The following is a 20503-nucleotide window of genomic DNA, read 5'->3' as shown; positions in this document are numbered from 1 at the left end:
TCCAACTTCAAAAGTCCAAATAAAATGAAAAATATTTGATTTTCATGGCCAAATGTCCACTATAACTTTTACTTAGGTTAAAGTTCACGATTTCGTAAAGTACCCAAGGGAGGGAAAAGGATAAGTTGGTGTTACATAATATTCATGCTTGATTTGATTTTGTTCCTAATGACAACCACAATTCTAGTGTGTACAAACTATCAAATTTCAAACTAGTGATATTACAATTCGAATCGTAATCTTTCTTTTGTCATTCAACTATCTTGCTGATTACTTTCTGAGGAGGTAGAGAAAAAAAATCTTATCGACATGCAAAAATCTTATCGACATGCACTCGCTGTCTATATCAATTAAATGAATGTGAAGCATATGTGTACATTCCTAATGGTGGATAAAACACGTAATAAAGAGGCAAATGTATGTGCGAGAGAGATAAATCACTAAATTTTAAGGGGTCATTTTGATAGTTGGTTAGAGTTATGCAAATATTATTTATAATCTATGGATTAATTATTAGGGAATTTATGTACTATTTTATGCAGGTATTTAGTTATATAGGGTTTAGTTATACATGTATAAGTTATTCATGTATTAGTTATTTGATCTTCTATCCTGCATAAAATAATATATAACTTATTCATGTAATATTAGTTATGCAGGTTTTTGAATTGCAAAAAACACTGCATTAATTTTATACATGAATAACTTACCTCCCCGATCAGCTAGGAAATGTGGTATTACTTATGCAGAACTTAATACATGCATAACTCACCTCCAAAATAGCTGCCAAACAACCCCTAACAATATTAAAATTGTAAATTCATAATTTTAAATGTGTTAAAAGTTAAGCAATAATAACTTAGAAATTGAACCCATCAAATTCAAATCCTCGAATCGCCTTACTTTACATGTATCGTTATTATCAAACAATAGTTAATTTTTTTTGTTCAACCATCCGGTATCCAATACTTCGGGGACATTTCAATATTTTTGGAACATAACAGAGAAGATTATAGCATGGTCCCTGCGCAAGGACGATACATGCAAACCAAGAAATGGTCCCAATTTTTAAAAGGATAATTTGGTATCCAGGACAATCACTGACTCAATTAATCCAAATTCTCGTAGTATATAGCTCATTATTTAAAAAGAAAGAACTCTCTACTAGAAATTTCATCATTCCAAGGCTCGAATCCGAAAACTTTGATTAAGTAGGTCTTTGGTAAACCAAATATTTTTCACTTTATTTAGAATTTTTGGAATTGGAGTTTAAGATGCATCTGTTTGATTATAGTTTTTACAAAGAATATTTGATTATTCGAATGTAAGGATAGTGAAAAAAGTGGAAAAAAGAAGAAGGCGAAAACAAGATTTTAGGTGTTTTTCAAATTCAAAATACAACTTCAAATTATATTTTAATTTTCATGGCATAGCCCCGATTTTCAAATAAAATGAAAAAAAGTTTTTTTAAAAAAAAAGTGAATAATTTTCATAGCCAAATGGAAGGATGACAAGATGCCATATCATATACTTCGGTGATTTAAACTATAATTAATTAAAATATACATTCTAGTCACACTTTATTACTTTTCGACAATACTATTAAAATAATTTGGTAAAAACAACATAAGTAAATTTTGATCGAGTAGGAGCATGTAATTAAGTTAGGTCATAAAATATCATTTTGAAATATGTGTTCACAGCCCCAGAAATTCCTTATGTTATCCGATTGGCCTTTCTATCAAACAAACAGGTGGCATCTTGTACATAGTAGTTGGCATTTGGCATTTTGGTGGGTGGATGGTGAGGTGTATGAGATTGAATTTTGAGGTGGTGCCACGCTTCTAAAACAACAAGTGCAACATGTTAGGAAAAGCTGCCAGATAACTACTTATATTTCTTGTACGTAACTCAATCCTCAAGAAAGGAATATAAAAAAGGTCCTTTCTTTTTTCCTAGTTTCATTTTTCTTTTTTTCTCTTTACAAGTAATCGTTGAAATCTTATGAATAATGTTTGGAAATTGTCGAGGCATGTCAAGCATATTATTCTTAAGGATATTTCAGTCGATATAAATATATCTTCAATATTCAATAAATTATTCTAGTATAAAATTAAAAGCACAAACTGACAAAAACTTTACAAAGGTAGATAACCTAACAGATGATAAAGAAAGAAATAAAAGTATTTTTTAGGTTATATATTCCTCATCTCTCCTACAAAAGAAAAGAATGTGTGCATATATAGGTGAAGGGTTAAAACCTGGCTAAGTATGAGTCAATATCTGGTCAACAGATTAGTAAGGCAAAGTAGCAGTTTTTCTGTTGCTTCTAAAAATAGACTTGGGAACCATCAATAGGTTGGAGACTCTCACTGGGATGAAATTTGAACCACTTCCCATTAAGTACCTGGGGTGCCATCTCTATCATGGGAGAAAGAAGAAAGAATTCTTCTCTGCTATGGTCTCCAAAGTTATCAACTGGCATTTGAAGTTTCTATCCACTTGAGGGAAAGTTGTACTCATCAGACATGTCTTATTAGCCTTGAACATTCACACCTTAGCAGCAGTACACCCCACCAAACGATCCATTGAAGATATTGAAAGATACCATGCAAGGTTTTTCTGGTCTGGTTAGGTCAACAACACTAAACACCGTTGTATAGCTTCAATTCACTTTGTGTAACATCTCAGACCTTTATTTTAAGTTTTGACCATGATTCTAGACTTAGAAAACCAGATAAAGAATGTGGGAAATTTTCGAATTTACGCCCCAGAATATGACCCGTATTTCAGTATACGGCCTGTATTTCAAATTGTAATTTGGTACCTAAATCACTGTGCATTTTGGAAATTGGCTCGGGAAATTTTATAGTTAAATACGGACCGTATTTTGAAATATGACCCGTATTTGAGGGTCGTATTTGGCAAGGAATTTGTGCAGTGTTTCTGTCCATTGAGCATGCTTAATTACGTTCCAGGTTTACCGACGATAATTCAAAATACGAATCGTATTTTGGTCCGTATTTCTCAGCCTGCACCAGAAACTATAAATATCTGGTTTCAGTTCTAATTTTATTTTTACAAGTTCCTAAAACCCTAGCACGACTTATTTCTCCTCTCCAACCCCAAGAACTCTAAGGTAAGCAAGTTCTACCCATTCCAATCAAATTCTATTATGTATTTAGATAATCTAAGATAGAATTCATTGTTCTTAACCTAGGTTTTTCATGAAAACCCACAGGTAAGGTTTGAGACACATGCTTTTGGGTTCTTCTCAGAATTCGGACTTTTGGATTGAGGATTGTGAAACAAATAAGGTATGTGAAGCTAACTATCTACGTTAGAGAATGTTCATGATTCTCCCTACGCCTTATTCTTCATACTTATCAGTAAATTGACTCAGAATACAGTTTAATCCTAGTTTCTTGAATAGTTGTAGAACTGTTATCATCTAGGCTTATAGTTTCAGAATGCGTTCATGGTGATTGATTTGAATATCATGAACTCAGTACATAATCAATATAGACTTGTGAATTGTATCTCATGAGTCTCAGTATGAATACTTAGAATTATTATGAACAGTTACTAGTTTTATCTTCATAATCAGTAATCAATATCATGTTATCAGTTATATCTCAATCTCAGTGCTTGTTATTGAATACCTGTATTAGAGCATCAGGCCCACAGATATGAACCTAAGGTCACAGATTATGTATATGTATACTTAGGCATCATGCCACAGATTTTGCATGCATATTATTATTATTATTGGACCTAAGGTCACAGATAGAAAACAGATTATTCATTATTCAGGACATTACAAAGTGGTGGTTAGACCAGCTATGTTGTATGGGGCGGAGTGTTGGCCAGTCAAGAAATCTCATGTTCAGAAGATGAAAGTGGCGGAAATGAGAATGCTGCGATGGATGTGTGGGCACACTAGGAGTGATAGGATTAGGAATGAAGTCATCCGAGACAAGGTTGGAATAGCCTCAGTGGAAGACAAGATGCGGGAAGCGAGGCTGAGATGGTTTGGGCATGTGATGCGGAGATATGAAAATGCCCCAGTGTGGAGGTGCGAGAGGTTGGTCAGTGATGGCTTCAGAAGAGGTAGAGGTAGGCCGAAGAAGTATTGGGGGGAAATGATTAGACAGGACATGGCGCATTTCCTGCTTACGGAGGACATGACCTTAGATAGGAGGGTATGGAGGACTCATATTAGGGTAGAAGGATAGTAGGTAGTCGCGTTTATCCTTCCTTGAGAGTAGTTATGTTGTTGTATAGTTTCTTGTCTCTTCATTTCTGCGAGTTTTTGCGAGTATCTGTTGGTTTATAATGACTTATTTACCTTCATTGTTTTCATTTTCATAGTTATTTATAGCAGTTAATTCTCCTTTTACCATGACTTTCTTGCTTTGTTATTCCTTGCTTTCATATTGTTTTCGATACGCTTGAGCATATCTAACCTTTTGTCTTGTCTTGTCTTTCTTTCTCTCCTCTCCTCTCTTGAGCCGAGGGTCTTTCGGAAACAGCCGCCCTACCTTTCAAGGTGGGGGTTAGGTCTGTGTACACTCTACCCTCCCCAGACCCCACATAGTGGGATTATACTGGGCTTGTTGTTGTTGTTGTTGTTGTTGAGTATCCATATCATTACTTCTCTGTTTCAGTCCAGTTATCAACATTTCAGTTCAGTTTTAGTTCAGCTTATTATTTCATTCAGTTACTTTACATACCAGTACAATTCCAGTGTACTGACGTCCCATTTGCTCGGGGCCTGCATCTCATGATGCAAATACCGATATATAGGGTGTAGACGCAGCTCGCTAGGAGGATTTCAGATTCAGCTAGTCAGTGGTGAGCCTCAGTTCTCCGAGGCCCTACCTTTATCTTTATATTCAGTCAGTTAGCAGACAGTATTTTAGTATTAAGGTATGCCGGGGGCCTTGTCCCGGTAGTCAGTCAGTATTTTCTTATTCAGTAGAGGCTTCATAGATTATAGTCAGTCGAATATTTCAGTATTTTGTTGGATTATTGAGTTAGCCCTTTTGGCTAGTACTTATTCAGTATTGCAGACTTTTAGTATTTCTTCCGCACAAATATATTTCAGTCAATTATTCTCACTCGAGTAGCATGTGTTTATCATACTTAGATATCAATATACCACATGTTGATCCAGCCAGCCAATTGGTTCGCTCGGTCACATGCAGACAGGCACCGAATGCCGTGTTATGCCCAGGCCATGGTTCGGAGTGTGACACTTTACTTCCCTTATGAGGAAAGAGGTGCCAATTTCAGAAGATTTGAAGACATATGCAAAGCTTTCACAGCCAAGCAATGGTGGAAACTCAAAACTACTAACTCTCTTTGGTCTTTTTGTTTTGCAGGGCTAAGTATTGTGACTTCCAACATCTTGTATATAGAAATTGGAGTTCTGGTCAGTCCCATAGTTGGCAAGAAATGTGCAAAATCAAGTTTGAAGTAGAACAACATATTCCTAGAAGTTGGGAAGGGGCAATCTTAGTTTTTGGTATGATAATTGGACTAACTTTGGCCTCTTTGTAGCAACTTTCCTGATGATGTTGTTTATGAAGTTTGCGAAGTTTTTAGAAATGGTGAATGGGACTGGACAACCCTTATAAACCCACCCCCTGATACAGTCAAGACCTTGGTGAACTCTGTTCACATTTCCCTCAATCAGGACATAGATGATACACCAGTGTGGACTCTTAGTGCTACTGGTAAGTTCTCAGTTTCAACCGCCTGGAACTGTTTGAGACAAAGAAATGAGACCTCAACCTTTGACAAAAATATCTGGCATAAGAATATCCCTTTCAAATGACCATTATGACATGGAGAGCATCACACAATAGAGTGGCAACAGCGGACAAAATTAGGAGATTCGGTATTGATTTGAGTGTTACTTGTCGCTCAGAACCTTTCATGACTGCTGGAGAGGAAAATTGTGGACATCTGTTTTATAGGGGTCAATTTGAACAGAGAATGTGGAACATTTATGCTAGCATGATGGGGATCCCTTTCTATGGACTGAACTTAAGGACTATGCTCTCTAAGTACTGGAATTTCAAGAACAAATACTCTATAGCGGCCTTTGTTTGTAGGATCATGGCCAGTGGCGAAGCCAGGATTTCCGCCGAGGGGGTTCAAAATATAAAAAAATAAACATACGAAGAAGCCTAAGGGGTTCAACATCTACTATATATACATAAAAAATAATTTTAACCTTGTAAAAACAGTATTTTTTCCGCCAAGGGAGTTCGGATGAACACCCTCGGCATAGTGTGGCTCCGCCACTGATCATGGCACCTATAATTGTTTGGGAATTGTGGAGGTTGAGGTGTGCTAGCAAATTTGGTAATGAAAAACCACCGATGGTGAGGTCCAAAAGCTTAATTTCATTCAACATTGTCCAAATTATAAAAACTCATTTCAAGGGGGTGGCAGTTGGGAAGACATTTGCAAACTCTTTGAGCTCAAACTGGTTGAAAGGCTCTCCAAAAGTGTGTTGTGGATGAAACCAACTATCTCTTTTGTCAAGTTAAACAGTGACGGGAGCTGCAAAAATGGCATATGTGGTGGAGGAGGGGTGGTGAGGGATCATTCTGGCAAAGCTTTGATAGCGCACAACCTTCCTTTAGGCCAAGGGAATAGCAACTGGGCAGAGGCTGTTGCATTACTGTTTGGACTAGAATGATGCATTGGTCAAGGACTCACATCCATTGTAGGAAAAATCATTTCCTTACTATTACTCAGATGCATCCAACGTGACTGGACAGTGCCTTGGATAATTGAAGAAACAGTAGCAAAAATCCAAAGGCTGATACAAGACAGAGGAATCATAATTCAACACTGCTATAGGGAAGCCAATCAAATTGCGGACAAAATGGCGTCATTAAGCCACTAGCTTTAAGAGACACATATCTTTACTTGCTTTGATTCTATGTCAAGGCAACTTAATATTGATCGATGGAAACTATCATCCTTCCGAGTCAAAAAGAAAAAGACCAAGTGTCCTGAACTTGGAACCACCTTGATCTTTTTAGCTTTATTACTACTGTAGGTTCAAATGATGTTGTTGTTTCCTTTTGCCCAAATAGAATGGGTCTGAGTCTTGTTTCAGACCCACAAAGTGTGTTAGAGGGCCAGACTATCCCCTCCCTCTCCAAAGTGTAATGTTTCTGATGAAGCGGTAATAAAATTGTGACTTGGAATTTTAAAAAAAAATAAAAAAATATATATATATATATATATAGGTGAAGGGAAATCAGGAGGTTGCAAAAGTTGGCATAATTGTCATAATGTTTCAATGGTTCAAGGCAATGAATATCATGAGTCAGACGCTTCCTTTTGAGATACCACATTCACCATTTCTCTAACAGTAATACTTTTCTGTTTTTTTTTTCTTTTTCTTATTTTGCCTATATCAAAATTTGATGCAAATTAGTTGAAGAATCGAAATTTGCAATCTATAACCGATTTTACATATATTATCTAAACTATATTTAATTTTCTTAAATTATTAACTTATTGGCATTATTGATAAACCTTTGACTTGCATTGCTTGCTCCCCCTACGCTTCTTCTTAATGGATCGTAATAAATAGCAAATCGTAATCCAAGTTATATTCATTGTGATGGTTTTTTGACGTATTTGTTGCTAAGAGCCCGTTTGGATTGGCTTATGAGTTGCTTATAAGCTGTTTTCAGCTTTTTTTGAGTGTTTGGCTGGCTAACTTAAAGTCATTTTGTGCTTAAAATAAGCTCAAAAAAATAATTGGACCCATTTGACTTAAGCTTATCTAAAGCAGCTTATAAGCTGAAAACAGCTTATAAGCCAAAAAAAAAAAATTAGACTATCCCAACTTATTTTTTTTAGCTTATAAGCTGCAAATAGCTTATAGGCATAAGCCAATCCAAACAGGCTCTAAGTTAGGAGTGTAAATTTATACTTTATACAGACCAACTCATGCACCCTAGGGTGCTGCGAAAGTAATAAAACTAACCATTATTTATCGAAAAGATGTTGTAACACTCCTAGGCATGCTAAAATCTCGTTTTTAGAACTATTGCATCTTTATGTATACGTGAAATGTTCATAGAGGCGGGATACTAAAGCCATGTACCTTCAATCGGTATAAATCAGAGGCGGATTAAGAATTTAAATTCTATGAATACAATCTTAAGATTTTTAGCATTGAACTCATTATATTTTTAAAGTTATTGGTTCATGTCTACTATTTATTACATACAATTTTAGTAATTTCTTACACATAAATTTATGTTCCGCGTCGAAAGTTATGCGTTCAATTGAACCTGTACCTAAATGCTAGCTAGATACGGCTTTGCTATGAACTTCACACATGGATTATGCCAGCTTCAATCATCCAGGTCTGAAGTCAGGCTCTACAGCCTAATTTCAGACCTGAATATCTAAAGCGGGACTTCATTAAACAAAAGTTTAAAATCAGATATATGAGTCTAAAGTTAGGCTTCGAAAAGCCAAACTTTAAACTCGTGTGTTTGAAATATCAAACTTCATACCTGCAATTTTCAATTTCAATCCCGTATGTTCTAAAGTTGAATATGAGAGTATTAATCATCAAATAATCTATAATTTTCAATCATATCTTAAATAACGATCCTTCAAGCGGCTAACTGTGCACTTGCCCCAGAATCCATTCAAGTGAGCCAAAGGTCAAAGCTATTAAGCCCGCATCAGTTGACCAAAATTAGCAAAGGTTAACTATGTCTGTAATATTCACGGAATATCCTATTTGAACACCGCTATTTAATTTGTATCCAGTTTTAAAAAATTATTTAACCTGTATTTACTTTTGGCAAACATCAAGCATGCGGTGTCTGAAATATTATATGGATGAAGTTCAACAATTTCTGGATAAAATTTAGACAAAAAAGACATATGGTTGAAGTTCAGAAAAAACAAGATTGAATATTGTTAAGAGAAAACAATTGAATATCGTTAGAACTAAGCCTAACTTTAGACACCGCAGGTATGAATTTGTTCCAAAGTGGGTCGACGTACAAAAGTTTATAGACTGAGGACATTACTTAAACAGTGCCACCAAAATCAAGTATCTGTGCACTTCCCCAAATACCTCAAGTTTTTATGATGCGTAAACATATTTGAGGCTTTTTTTATGAAAAAAAAAAAAATTGAGGCTTCACAAATGGACTCAGCCAAAAACAGACTTGAATTGGTCATTATGTAAGGTGTTGGGTCCATGAACGGAAGTCCAAGGAACTATGTACATAGGAAAAAACATAAGTAGGAAAGAAAGTGTTACAATACAATATAAAGAAATAATTCAAAGTTAATAGAGTCCGGAGCCAAAATGGCTTATTTTTTGAGCTAATAGTCCAAAATAGGCTGCCTTTTTTTATACAACAATGGGTATTTCGTTGGATAACCAACGAAATACCCACAATTACCACTGTTCATGGCCGGAATATTTAGTTACATTTCTCTACAAGTGTAGCGAAATGTAACAATTTTTTTTTTTTTTTAGCATTTCGTAGGTACATCAACGAAATAGTCTTTTTTTTTTGCATTTCGTTGGTATATCAACGAAATAGTATATTTTTTCTTTTTTTCTTTTTTGTATTTCGTTTATTAAAAAACAAAATATGAAAAAAAAATTATTTCGTTCATATCAAAACGAAATTGGAAAATATATATATATAAAACCTAATTTTTTTTTTTGGTATTTCGTTTATTAAAAAACGAAATGTGAATTTTTTTTTTATTTCGTTCATATCAAAACGAAATTGGAATATATATATATATATATATTTTTATAACGCAGTAAATACTGCGTTATAGAAACAGTACCAAAAAAAAAAAAAGGCCAACTTTATTTTTTGCAACACTTAGTGTTTTTTTCCATACTTTGACCAATCATTAGTCGTGTGTCAAGACTCCGAAACGTCAATATTTTATATAGAACCTGATATTTTTTTCTGCGTACAATAATGTAGGCCCAATACATCAAGGATACGTATACGTTCGGATCGTCATTTTAGGTGTTGAAAAGGTGCCCGAAGTAAGTTTTGTTTGAAAAAACTTAGTGTTTGACTGTAAGGTTATTTTAGTCAACTTTATATGTCGAGAAAATTAGTCAGCTTTATTTTCAAAAATTGAAACCGCAGAAGTGAAATTGACATTCACAGCTACATTACCCCGAGATTTTTACGTTGAAATCAATTGCGTATCATCATCTTATAAGTAAATAAAACTGAAAATTTCACGCCAATTTGGGGAAAAATTGAAATTGAATGGGATAAAAGCTGTTTTTTTAAAAATCGGCTGGGCCAAACTGCCGTCCGCATAGATCTCGAAAAAATACACAGGTTAAAAAAAATGCGTAAAACGGACGTCCGAGCGCAAAGTTATGACCATCTAAAGTTTGACGACTTTACAACTAGTTTTTCTCCCTATATTTTATAGAATTATATTTATATTCAAAATAAAGTTATGTCTTGACTTTACAACTAGTTTTTTTTTCGTTTATTAAAAAACCAAATAAGAATTTTTTTTATTTCGTTCATCTAAAAACGAAATTGGAATATATATATATATATATATATATATATATATATATATATATATATATATATATATATATATATATATATATATATATATTATGCATTTCGTTTGTAGATCAACGAAATAGGATAAAATATATTTTTTTTTGTATTTCGTTGATATTCCTACGAAATAGGAAATTATCATTTTTTTTTTGGCATTTCGTGTATTAAAAAACAAAATAGGATAATTTTTTTTTTTTTGTATTTCGTTTATATAAAAAAATAGGAAAATTTTATTTTCATTTCGTTTATATAAAAACGAAATAGAAATAAATCATTTTAGTTAATATTCACGAAATACAAAAAAAAAAAAAAGGTTTTACCTATTTCGTTGATTAATTCACGAAATGCAAAAAAAAAAAAAAAAACATATTTCGTTCATTAAATCACGAAATGCAAAAAAACAAAAAAAAAAAAACAAAAACCTATTTCGTGATTTAATTCACGAAATACAAAAAAAAAATCAGTTTCGTTCATATTAATTCACGAAATACAAAAAAAAAAAAAAATAAACCTATTTCGTGAATTAATGAACGAAATGCAAAAAAAAAAAAAAAACAGTTTCGTTCATATTAATTCATGAAATACAAAAAAAATAAAAAAAATAAAAAAACTATTTCGTGAATTAATGAACGAAATGCCAAAAAAAATAAAAATCTGTTGCATTTCGCTACAAGTGTAGCGAAATGCAACAATATTCCGCTATGAACAGTGCTAATTGTGGGTATTTTGTTGGTTACCCATTGTGGTATAAAAAAAAAAGGCAGCTTATTTTGGGCTAATGGCTGAAAAAATAAGCCATTTTGGCTCCGGACTCTAAGTTAATACAACATGAACTAGACTTTACAAGACTACAACCCCCAAAAATTGATGTCACAAGTTATGGGCTACTGTGAAAGGTACAACATTTGTTAAGAAGACAACAAAGTAAACTGACGTTTTGTTTTAGCATTAAAATAGGGATTGTAATTATCTATTGCGATTCTTTGAAAAAGTTTATGCACCTAATAAAATCTTTTATATGTAATATTATTATTGTAAATCCCCCACCATGTAATAATCCCACTATACATTCCGCAACTAAGAATTGATCAAGCCAGTAATCACATTCACATGATCTGAAATGTGCTCATATATTCAGGTAATTTTTCCAAAGTACCAATCTTTTCAAGTTTATAGTTTTCATTTACAAGTAAACTTGTACATTTGTTTGCCTCCCCCATATGTATTTCACTATACTTATCCGATGTTGTATTCGCTTTTGACAAATGTATGCAGTCTTCAGTAATTATTTAAGTGGTTGGTAGGATATTAGAGAAAATAATATTGGTATTATTTAATCCTTTGTTTGGTAGTGTTTTCGACCTCTATATAACTAATATTATACCCTATTTAGTTACTATTCTTACACATAGTAAACCATGAAATTAACAATGACAGTGCTATTCTTATTCTAATACACCCTACTCAGTACCATTAATTTGAAAATTATGCAATGCATGTTATTTTATACAACAAACCAAACAATCGCTAAAAAAAGAATGTCAACACATCTCATCACAACTAATCTCAACATTACTAATATATTCTATTAAGTATTATTCTTATACACCCTATCAAACGACCCCTAATACACCGTATCCCAGCACTATGCTTGTTCAGTTTTAATTAAACTGCTCCATTTCTCTGGTCCGCATAAAATATCTCTTTCACCGTCCTATTTATGATCTCTATTTAAGAGGACGAACCTTTGTTAGGTGGAACGAAATTTTGTCAACATTAAGTCTAAATTTATAGCTCAACCAAAATCTAATCCAACTGGATGCAGTAGAAATGGACCAGGAGAGCCCAATCAATTGTATTGCATGCCGCCAAAGGCATTTGTTTGGTCCAAATTCTATGGTCCTGTCATACTTAAAGTTGTGATCGGATGGACACTATCACTTCACCTTGAATAAGAGGTTTCGTATTCGAGTCTTGAAAATGAAAAAGAAAAAATCTAATAGTGAGCGGATCCACCTTTAATAGATTTTACACGACGCTCATCCTGATTAGTCGAATTCTAAAGCAGATATCGAACACCATGTGAAAAAAAAAAAATAGAAAGTCCTCTTCTTTTAGCAGCTTTGGGAATTGGTTAGGAGTTTGGTGGCTTACAATTTTTTGGCCAATAAATGAACTCAAAGTTGATTTTTGTTCCCTATTCTATCTTAGCAAGATAAGTAATTATAAAGTGATAACATTCCTACTTAACTTCCACACTACTCAAACCTCCAACACCTAAATCAAGTCTCATTCGTCAACATCAATATGTTAAACCTATTGTTCATAATCATCATTTTTGTCATCTTAAGGTTCAATAATTGCTCAGAAGTGAAGAGAATGAGGATAGAGATTAGTGGCTAAGCCACATTGGCAATGGTGATCAATTAAAATACCTTTATTTTTAAAAAATATATTGTGATAGATAAAAGAAGAGTTCTTTGATGTATTGGTTGTTAATTCTCATTTATAGAAGTGTAAAGATTTTAGCGCAGAAGCAAAGAGATTAAAAAATGTCACAAGCCATGGATTCCACCCTCAGCTGTGATATTTTAAAAGGATAATAAGTAACATTTTTTATCCTTCAATTATTGATGAATCCTAGTTTGGTCCTGTGATATTTGATTACGTACGTTTAACTTTTAATCAATTCTAATGTGTGATTTTAATCCCTTTATATATAAAAAATATCTTGTAATTAGACTATTTTTAAAACTAATTATCCTAAAAATATAAAGTAACAATATAAAATTAACACAACACATGAGTAATTAAATGATTTTATTGTTAACACATTAGTTAATGGAATGCTATATGTGCTTATCCATATACCATAAGACCCACCATCATAATTTACCAATAACTTCTTTTCTCTTTTTCTTTATAACTTCTCTCCATTAAAGTATTTTGCACACTCTAATGGAGAGACCAAGGTACGCCATTTTGCCCATAAAAATTTCAATCTGCTACTGCAGAAAAAGAAACATTCAAGAACAATAGCACATCAAATAAGATACATATATTATTTGATTACTACTTTTCATGAGCTAGAAGTAGTGTGACAAGAAAAATTGAGCTAATAATTCTTACATTCAAGAAGACTTCAAAATTAAAGGAACAAATCTAACTAGATACATATGGAGCTTCAATGTTCTCAAAAAAATCTATATATATATAGAATACAACTGAAGAGCACTAGGCTCCTTTTTAATAACCGAGAAATCCTCGAGGGCCAGCTGGCACACAAGAGCAAAAGCTTTGGGTTCTTACAAAGAATATATTGCATTAAAAAGCCATCAAAATATTAGCATATGGTTATTTTGGCTATTGATTCTTCAATTCAAATCTCTTTTTTTTTAATGATCTGTAGAAAAATATATATATCTGAGCTGTGTGGACTTAATCTCCTACGAGCTGGTATCTTAAATGTATAACTTTTCCGCTCGCTTATCAGCAAATTTTTAATGGTGTGCTGTTCAAGTTCATCATGAATTCTGCTTTGAATACCATAGCTTCTTCTGGCAAATCAAGATCTTCTCCTTCTCTACGCCATATTCCGTTGCTTCCTTACGACAACTCCATCTCGTTCCCTTAGCCATAGTAGCAATAGCGTCTACGAAATAGCTGGATTCTCGGATTATCGCATATCCGTTGGGTCGCAAAATACGATCCATTTCCAGCAGAACATACTTCATTTCACATCTGCACGATACATGTAACTGATGTCAGGACCAAAAAAACAAGTTTGCTAGCTTAAGTAGATGCTTAGCCTTTTAGTTGGAACTACAGAGACAGAGTCAGGATTGAAGCTTATGGGTTTTGGACTCTAATCTTTTTAAGTTACTGGATTCAACATTAATAATCTGTCAATATTCAATAGATTTTTAAGCCAAATACAGGGTCTGAACCAAAGCTACTGGGTTTGGCCGAACCAGTAGATTAAACGACTCAATAAAAGATGCACAGGGGGTTAAGGGCAAATGATGAAGGATTAAATGCTTTTACCTGTGACTTTCCGCCGAGAAGAGGCCATCAAGATGCAGGAGATCATACGTCCGAGGATATGTTGAGAAAGCCTCACACCTATAGAACAGCAACAAAGATTTGTTTTCAACAAAGACAAAGAGAGATGATAGTAATTTAGGCTTAATTTTTTTGCATATAAATCGTAATTACCAGTCATGAATTGTTCCGATTAGACCCCTGTCGTAGACCACGGGAAGTGTATTTGGAGCGTAAGACGAAACCACATTCATGACCCACAACGGATCATCAACCACAGCAGCAGCGAAACCTCCATACAAAGTGTTCATATCCATCACATTTCTAATCTTGTCGGTCCCAATTGCCGGGAGCAACTTCTTGTAGTGCTTCGCCCGGGCCTTCCATTTATCATCATCATGCTTGAAGGCACCAGCACTACCTCCACGAACATCAGAAACACGTTCAGGAGCAACGTGCAACCTTTCCGGCCACTTGGGGAGGGCGTCCAACTTGAGTCTTTTAGCAGATGGATTTGGCACAACGACACAAGGCCGAAGAGGAGTGTACCACGCTGAATCGGGTTCGGTCCCATCATCACATTTTGAGGGATAGTTGTCGGGATTATCAAGCTTTTTGTAGCAGTTATTGTCGGACAACTTCTGCCACACGGCAATGTCGTTCTTCTTGTTGAATAACTTGAAGCACATTGAAGTTAGTAACTCTTGCAACTTGTCGTAATCTGATTTTTGCTCCTCGATGGTGGTATTCCATCCTCTCCAACGACGTTGATAGTTCACCGGAGGGCCAGAGAGGACCCAAAAACCTCCAGGGCGGAGTATACGATGTATCTCAAGAAGGTAAACTCCACCTGAGAATAATGAGGTTGAATTAGTGAAAGTATCACTGCCAATATCTAGCTCGCTCAAGCCTCATGGCCGGCAGGCTTACTTGGGCCAGGCTAAAAAGCCTTATTCTTAAATGGGCTCCCAAAATCTTAGCCCAGTCCTATCAAATCACAGGTTGGGCAGGGCCGGCCCAACGGGCCAAGCCCATACTGATGGCTCTATATATCATACACCTTCAACTTAAGTAGATAACTTACCGAATTCAGTCCATGGAATTAGGCATCTTGAGCAGTGAGCCATATCAAACGAATTCGAAGGGAAAGGAAGACGCTGAGTAGAAATGATGCCCAGAATTGCAGGAATTCCACGTTCCAGAGCAAACTGAACCTGAGCCTGGTGATTGTCCCTTGGAGCAAGAGAGACTGTCAGAATTCCACGATCTAGTAAATCACCCCCCCAGCTCGCCACCTAGAGGAAGATGAAGAGGAGCATTAGAACTAGATTTCCTAGGAGAAACATCTGATGTTGTATTTTTTTTTTCTCATCTAGTATTTGCCGAAACATGACATATAACAAACAGTTATACGCATATTTCTGCCAATGAACAATATACCAAATTCAATAATAAAAAGGATCAATTAATGACCTCAAGCATGAAATAGCACAAGGCAACCAAATACACATTAAGCAGTGATGCATTGGGATAGGGATTTCTTTATTTGGTTGCATATTAGAGACAAGAGGACTGCTGATGAGTTAGTGCTCACTTATCTCAGTTTAACTTCAACAAGGCTATGGAACCCAAAGACTGAGATATAACATAGATATGAATAAAGCGGTTTTCTTTTGCTAGAGTTGAAATGCAAGGACGTAATATAGAAAAAAACTGGAATTAGCTACGAACTTGGTCGGTAATCCGTTGCTAAATTGGTCGTAGCTAACAGAGGTTTTTGATAATCTGTCGCTAATCCGAACAGATTTTGTTGTTTAAACAAAATTTGTCCGTTGCTAATTCCTGTTCTTTTAGTAGTACTCCTAAAAAAGAAAATCAAAGTTAAATTGTTGGAAAAGTTGTTCATATTTGGAAACATAATAGAACCAAAAGCTCCATAACAAGGACTAGCAACATAGCCACTCACCCCACATCCAGTATCAATGGCAGTTCGGATTGTCCCATCTTTCATTTGCGGAATCAAATCTTGCATCAAATCAACATAAGCACTAACCCCATTGGGAAACATCGTACCGCCACCAGGAAAGAGGAACTTCTCCCCTTCTTTCTTAAGCCAATGTTGATTGGACTTTTGTTTGTTAATCCAATCATATGGAACATTCCTGAACCCAGATCCGACCAGTAACTTCAGTAAGTTTCAATGATCACAAACGAATCAAACAAAGCATTTGACAAGTAAGGTTCCAGAACATGAAGTATTACCTGTACCAACATTCATCTCTGCTCTTTGGCCATCTAATAGGTGATTTATAGCCATCTGGTGGGGGTACCAAGCATTCCTGCCTCTCAAAACTAGGAGGGCAATGGCGTTCCAAGAAAGTAAGACGATGGCGCCCATACTTGTGCCATCTCTGTGATACCAACAATAGATCATAAACACAACAAACTGAACCACATGATAATAACAAATCATACCTCGACGGAAAAAAAATTGAGGATAAAAGACTAGGAATTTGTAAGGGATAATTGCATTTTTGGACTGCTGAAAAGAATAATTGCACAGCAAATATACAGGTTTTGTATATTAAGTACAAATATAAAAATTGTTTACAAAAAATATGTATATAATATACATATTGATTACACAAAATATACATAAATAGACAGATAATATACATAATCAGTGTATAGGTTTTGTTATATTGTGGCTAGCGCCCGTAATTAGTTTCGGCCGACCGGCCAAAAATGAAAAAAGCCCATAACAAATCATATCGATGAAAAAAATTTGAGGATAAAAAGACTGGAAATTATAATACCTTTGGATCTGTGCATGGAGTATAATCCTGATATTCAGCAGCACATTCAGGAAATGAAATGGCTTTGATCTGGACGGGCCGAGTAGCAGTTTCCATGGGAGTGTCAATTGCCTTGCTAATGCCCTCAGTTACATATCTCTCCTTTTCAGAGCAAAAAATTCCTCCAAGGTAAAAAGAAAGTCCACACAGCAGCACAACTGTCAATGCAATGGGGACTTTCCATGAACATTTATCCGATTGATACGGTTTTCCATCTTTGTGCTTCATGTTTCGTAATCCTCCTTAGCAGTTTCCTGCATAAGAGCAAAACAACCAGGTAAATCATTCCACCACTTCAATTAGGTAAAATAATCATGCAAACATCTACTTGGAATTTCCTAAAGTAGCACTTCCTTTCAAATGAATTGGTATAAATTAAAGAAAAAGGAATGACATGACAACAAGATCCTAATCACAAAACAAAAAAGAAAACGGGATATTATCGAGTAATCGGAGAAAGGAGGATAGAATAAATGCTTACTGAAAATCCAATACTTCAATACTTGGATATGTGAATAAACTAGATACAAAATCTTTTATCAAAGAATTGCAATCACAATTCTAGTAGTCAGACAAAAACAACAGAACTATTACAGATCTAATCTCAAAACAGGCCACTAATTACAACTCTTAAAAACCATTAGATCTGTTGATACTACTGAGAATAAGGTACTATGGGGCAAGTTAGAATTTTGCATGTTCACTTTATCTTTATATTTCCACATGATATAGGGCCCAAAATTTTGTCAAATTATGCTGTCCCAATGAGGGCCCTATTGGCCACTAAAGTCAGAATATGGAAGGGGAAAAAAAAAATCAAATCAAAGAATTTTTTGCACCTAAATTGAGAATACAAGAAAGGAAAGAACAGTGTGTGGCTAGTAGAATAAAGTAATTTGAGAATACTTCAATTGTTGACCAAATTAGTTGTACTTTTACTAACCCAAATAGACTTGCCGACAGTGAATACAGATTAAAAAAAAAAAAAAGACAGTAGAATTAAGAAATGCTTGAAGTAGAGCTCAAAATGAGAAAAAAGATTCAATCTTTATGAAAAATTCATTCATCAAAGATCAAATCTTGCAATATATTAGTGAAGTAGAGTTAAAAGTGTGAAAAAGATTCAATCTTTATGAACTTAGAAGCAAGAAATGCTTGAAGTAGAGTTGAAAGTGAGAAAAAGATTCAATCTTTATGAACAATTCACTCACCCAAGATCAAAGCTTGCACCATATAGACATGTTAATTCAAGAAAAAAATGAATGAACCCAAGATTGAAGTAGAGTTGAAAGTGTGAAAAAGACTCAATGTTAAGAAAAATTCATTCATCAAAAATCAAATCTTGCACTATATTAGTGAAGTAGAGTTGAAAGTGTGATAAAGATTCAATCTTTATGAACTTACAAGCAAGAAATGCTTGAAGTTGAGTTGAAAGTGAGAAAAAGATTCAATTTTTATGAACAATTCACTCACCCAAGATCAAATCTTGCACTACATAGACATGTAATTCAAGAAAAAAAATTGAAAAAAAAAAAACAGTAGAAGCAAAAAATGCTTGAAGTGGAGTTGAAAGTGATATAAAGACTCAATCTTTATGATCAATTCACTCACCCAAGATCAAATTTTGCACTATACAGACATGTTAATTAAAGAAAAGAAATGAAACACAGATCTTAGTGACAAAATTAGAGAAAACTCAAATGCTGACAAAACCAGCAAATTAACAGTGATATAAATGAGAAAGAGACAGTAAAGACTCAAATGCAATGATCTGAAAAAAGATCATACACAAAAAATGATACAAACCAAGTACCATTAAAGCAGTGTAGAGCCCATTAATACAGCATTCTTGATGAAATACTAAATACATACACCAAACTACACATACAAAAAATACTCAAAAAAGGAAAACAGTTAACTACCTGTATGTTCAAGAAAAATCTTGTTTTCAAGACTGTATTTTTATGTGGAGAAAGATATAAAAAAAAAGGAGAGGAAGAGATAGATAGATAGATATTTCTCTGTGTATATACTCACATATTTATTATGTTGTGTGTATAGACAGAGAAGAAGGAAGAAAACAAGACAACCTTAAATTAATAAGTATTTTGATAGAAACTATAAAAAGGAAACTGTTTTTATGTCATGTTCTTAACTCCTTATCCTTCCCTCTTACAGATTCTTGGTTGGCTTTGTGCCTCTCATTAGCTGTCTTTCTTTTTGTCTTTACTGGGGTTTGGAATTTATTATTACCCCCTTTTCACATATGGTAAAAAATCATTTGCATGTGTGTTTATACTGAGTCAATATATGCATGTCATGTGTTTTAATATAAATTTCTTTACTTAATTATAATTAACTAATATATTAATTTTATTTCATAAATGGTCTGATGTGAGTATATTTTACCATTTTAATAGAGTGGTAATTTTTTTTTTTAATTCATTGATCATAAATTTGAAGTTTGAGCGTTGGATATGGGGTGACTTTTATTAGAAATTGTTATCTTTAACGTGAGATATACCAGCGTGAATCTTTATTTGATCGGGTCCTAATACAAACATCGAATATTTAAGAACCGAAAAACAAGGAAAAGAAAACATATAGTTCCTTTTTTTGTTTTCTCTCACACTATACACAAAACATTAGAAAATCAGAGCTTTTTCACATTATCATATTTGGTGTGAATTTAAATTTAATCGGGCTCTAACATAAATATTTAACTTCGAGCAAAAAAATATAATAAGAAAAAAAAAAACATATGGTCCCTCTTGTGTCCTCTCACTCTCTCACTATAAAAAAAAATTGGAGTTCTTTTCACAGACTCATATATGGGGATTTTTATTTGTCAGATAAAAGGTGAGAAAAGCATGATTTCTACATTTAAAGCAAATGAATTCTCACGCAAATTTGGGGTGGCTGGGACCTTTTTTTTTTTTTTTTTTTGTCTTTTCCTTGTTTTGGATTATTAGAGAAAAA

The 20503-nt window shown here is 34.1% G+C and overlaps 1 protein-coding gene and 1 pseudogene across 3 annotated transcripts; one reads left to right on the top strand and one right to left on the bottom strand.

Moving 5' to 3' along the window:
- The first annotated feature begins 959 nt into the window (after nucleotides 1–959).
- LOC132612377 (U6 spliceosomal RNA) lies at nucleotides 960–1070 on the top strand (annotated as a pseudogene).
- A 12601-nt stretch (nucleotides 1071–13671) lies between these two features.
- LOC132609651 (probable methyltransferase PMT21) lies at nucleotides 13672–19603 on the bottom strand. 3 transcript variants are annotated; one of them, XM_060323724.1, is made up of 8 exons: nucleotides 19447–19603; nucleotides 17486–17778; nucleotides 16932–17080; nucleotides 16636–16831; nucleotides 15754–15964; nucleotides 14844–15519; nucleotides 14673–14750; nucleotides 13672–14369 (listed from the first exon to the last, which is right to left on the bottom strand). In XM_060323724.1, the coding sequence occupies exons 2-8, from the start codon at nucleotides 17750–17752 to the stop codon at nucleotides 14153–14155; spliced, it is 1794 nt and encodes a 597-aa protein (XP_060179707.1). In that variant the 5' UTR covers nucleotides 17753–17778; nucleotides 19447–19603; the 3' UTR covers nucleotides 13672–14152. The 3 variants fall into 3 exon arrangements, with proteins under 3 accessions (XP_060179707.1, XP_060179709.1, XP_060179708.1); XM_060323726.1 differs by lacking the exon at nucleotides 19447–19603 and adding an exon at nucleotides 18736–18945; XM_060323725.1 differs by lacking the exon at nucleotides 19447–19603 and adding an exon at nucleotides 18006–18240.
- Nucleotides 19604–20503: the final 900 nt, after the last annotated feature.

This window comes from Lycium barbarum, chromosome 9, assembly GCF_019175385.1.
Source record: "Lycium barbarum isolate Lr01 chromosome 9, ASM1917538v2, whole genome shotgun sequence".
Taxonomy (NCBI): Eukaryota; Viridiplantae; Streptophyta; class Magnoliopsida; order Solanales; family Solanaceae; genus Lycium; species Lycium barbarum.
This window is presented reverse-complemented; position numbering and strand designations above follow the sequence as displayed.

Excerpts from the sequence above, each read along its gene's own strand:
- LOC132609651 (XM_060323724.1), bottom strand. The coding sequence starts at position 17,752 with ATGAAGCACAAAGATGGAAAACCGTATCAATCGGATAAATGTTCATGG. Across the intron at positions 17,081-17,485 it reads CTCCATGCACAGATCCAAAG|AGATGGCACAAGTATGGGCG; the intron begins GTATTATAATTT and ends TTGGTATCACAG. Across the intron at positions 16,832-16,931 it reads AGAGATGAATGTTGGTACAG|GAATGTTCCATATGATTGGA; the intron begins GTAATACTTCAT and ends ATCTGGGTTCAG.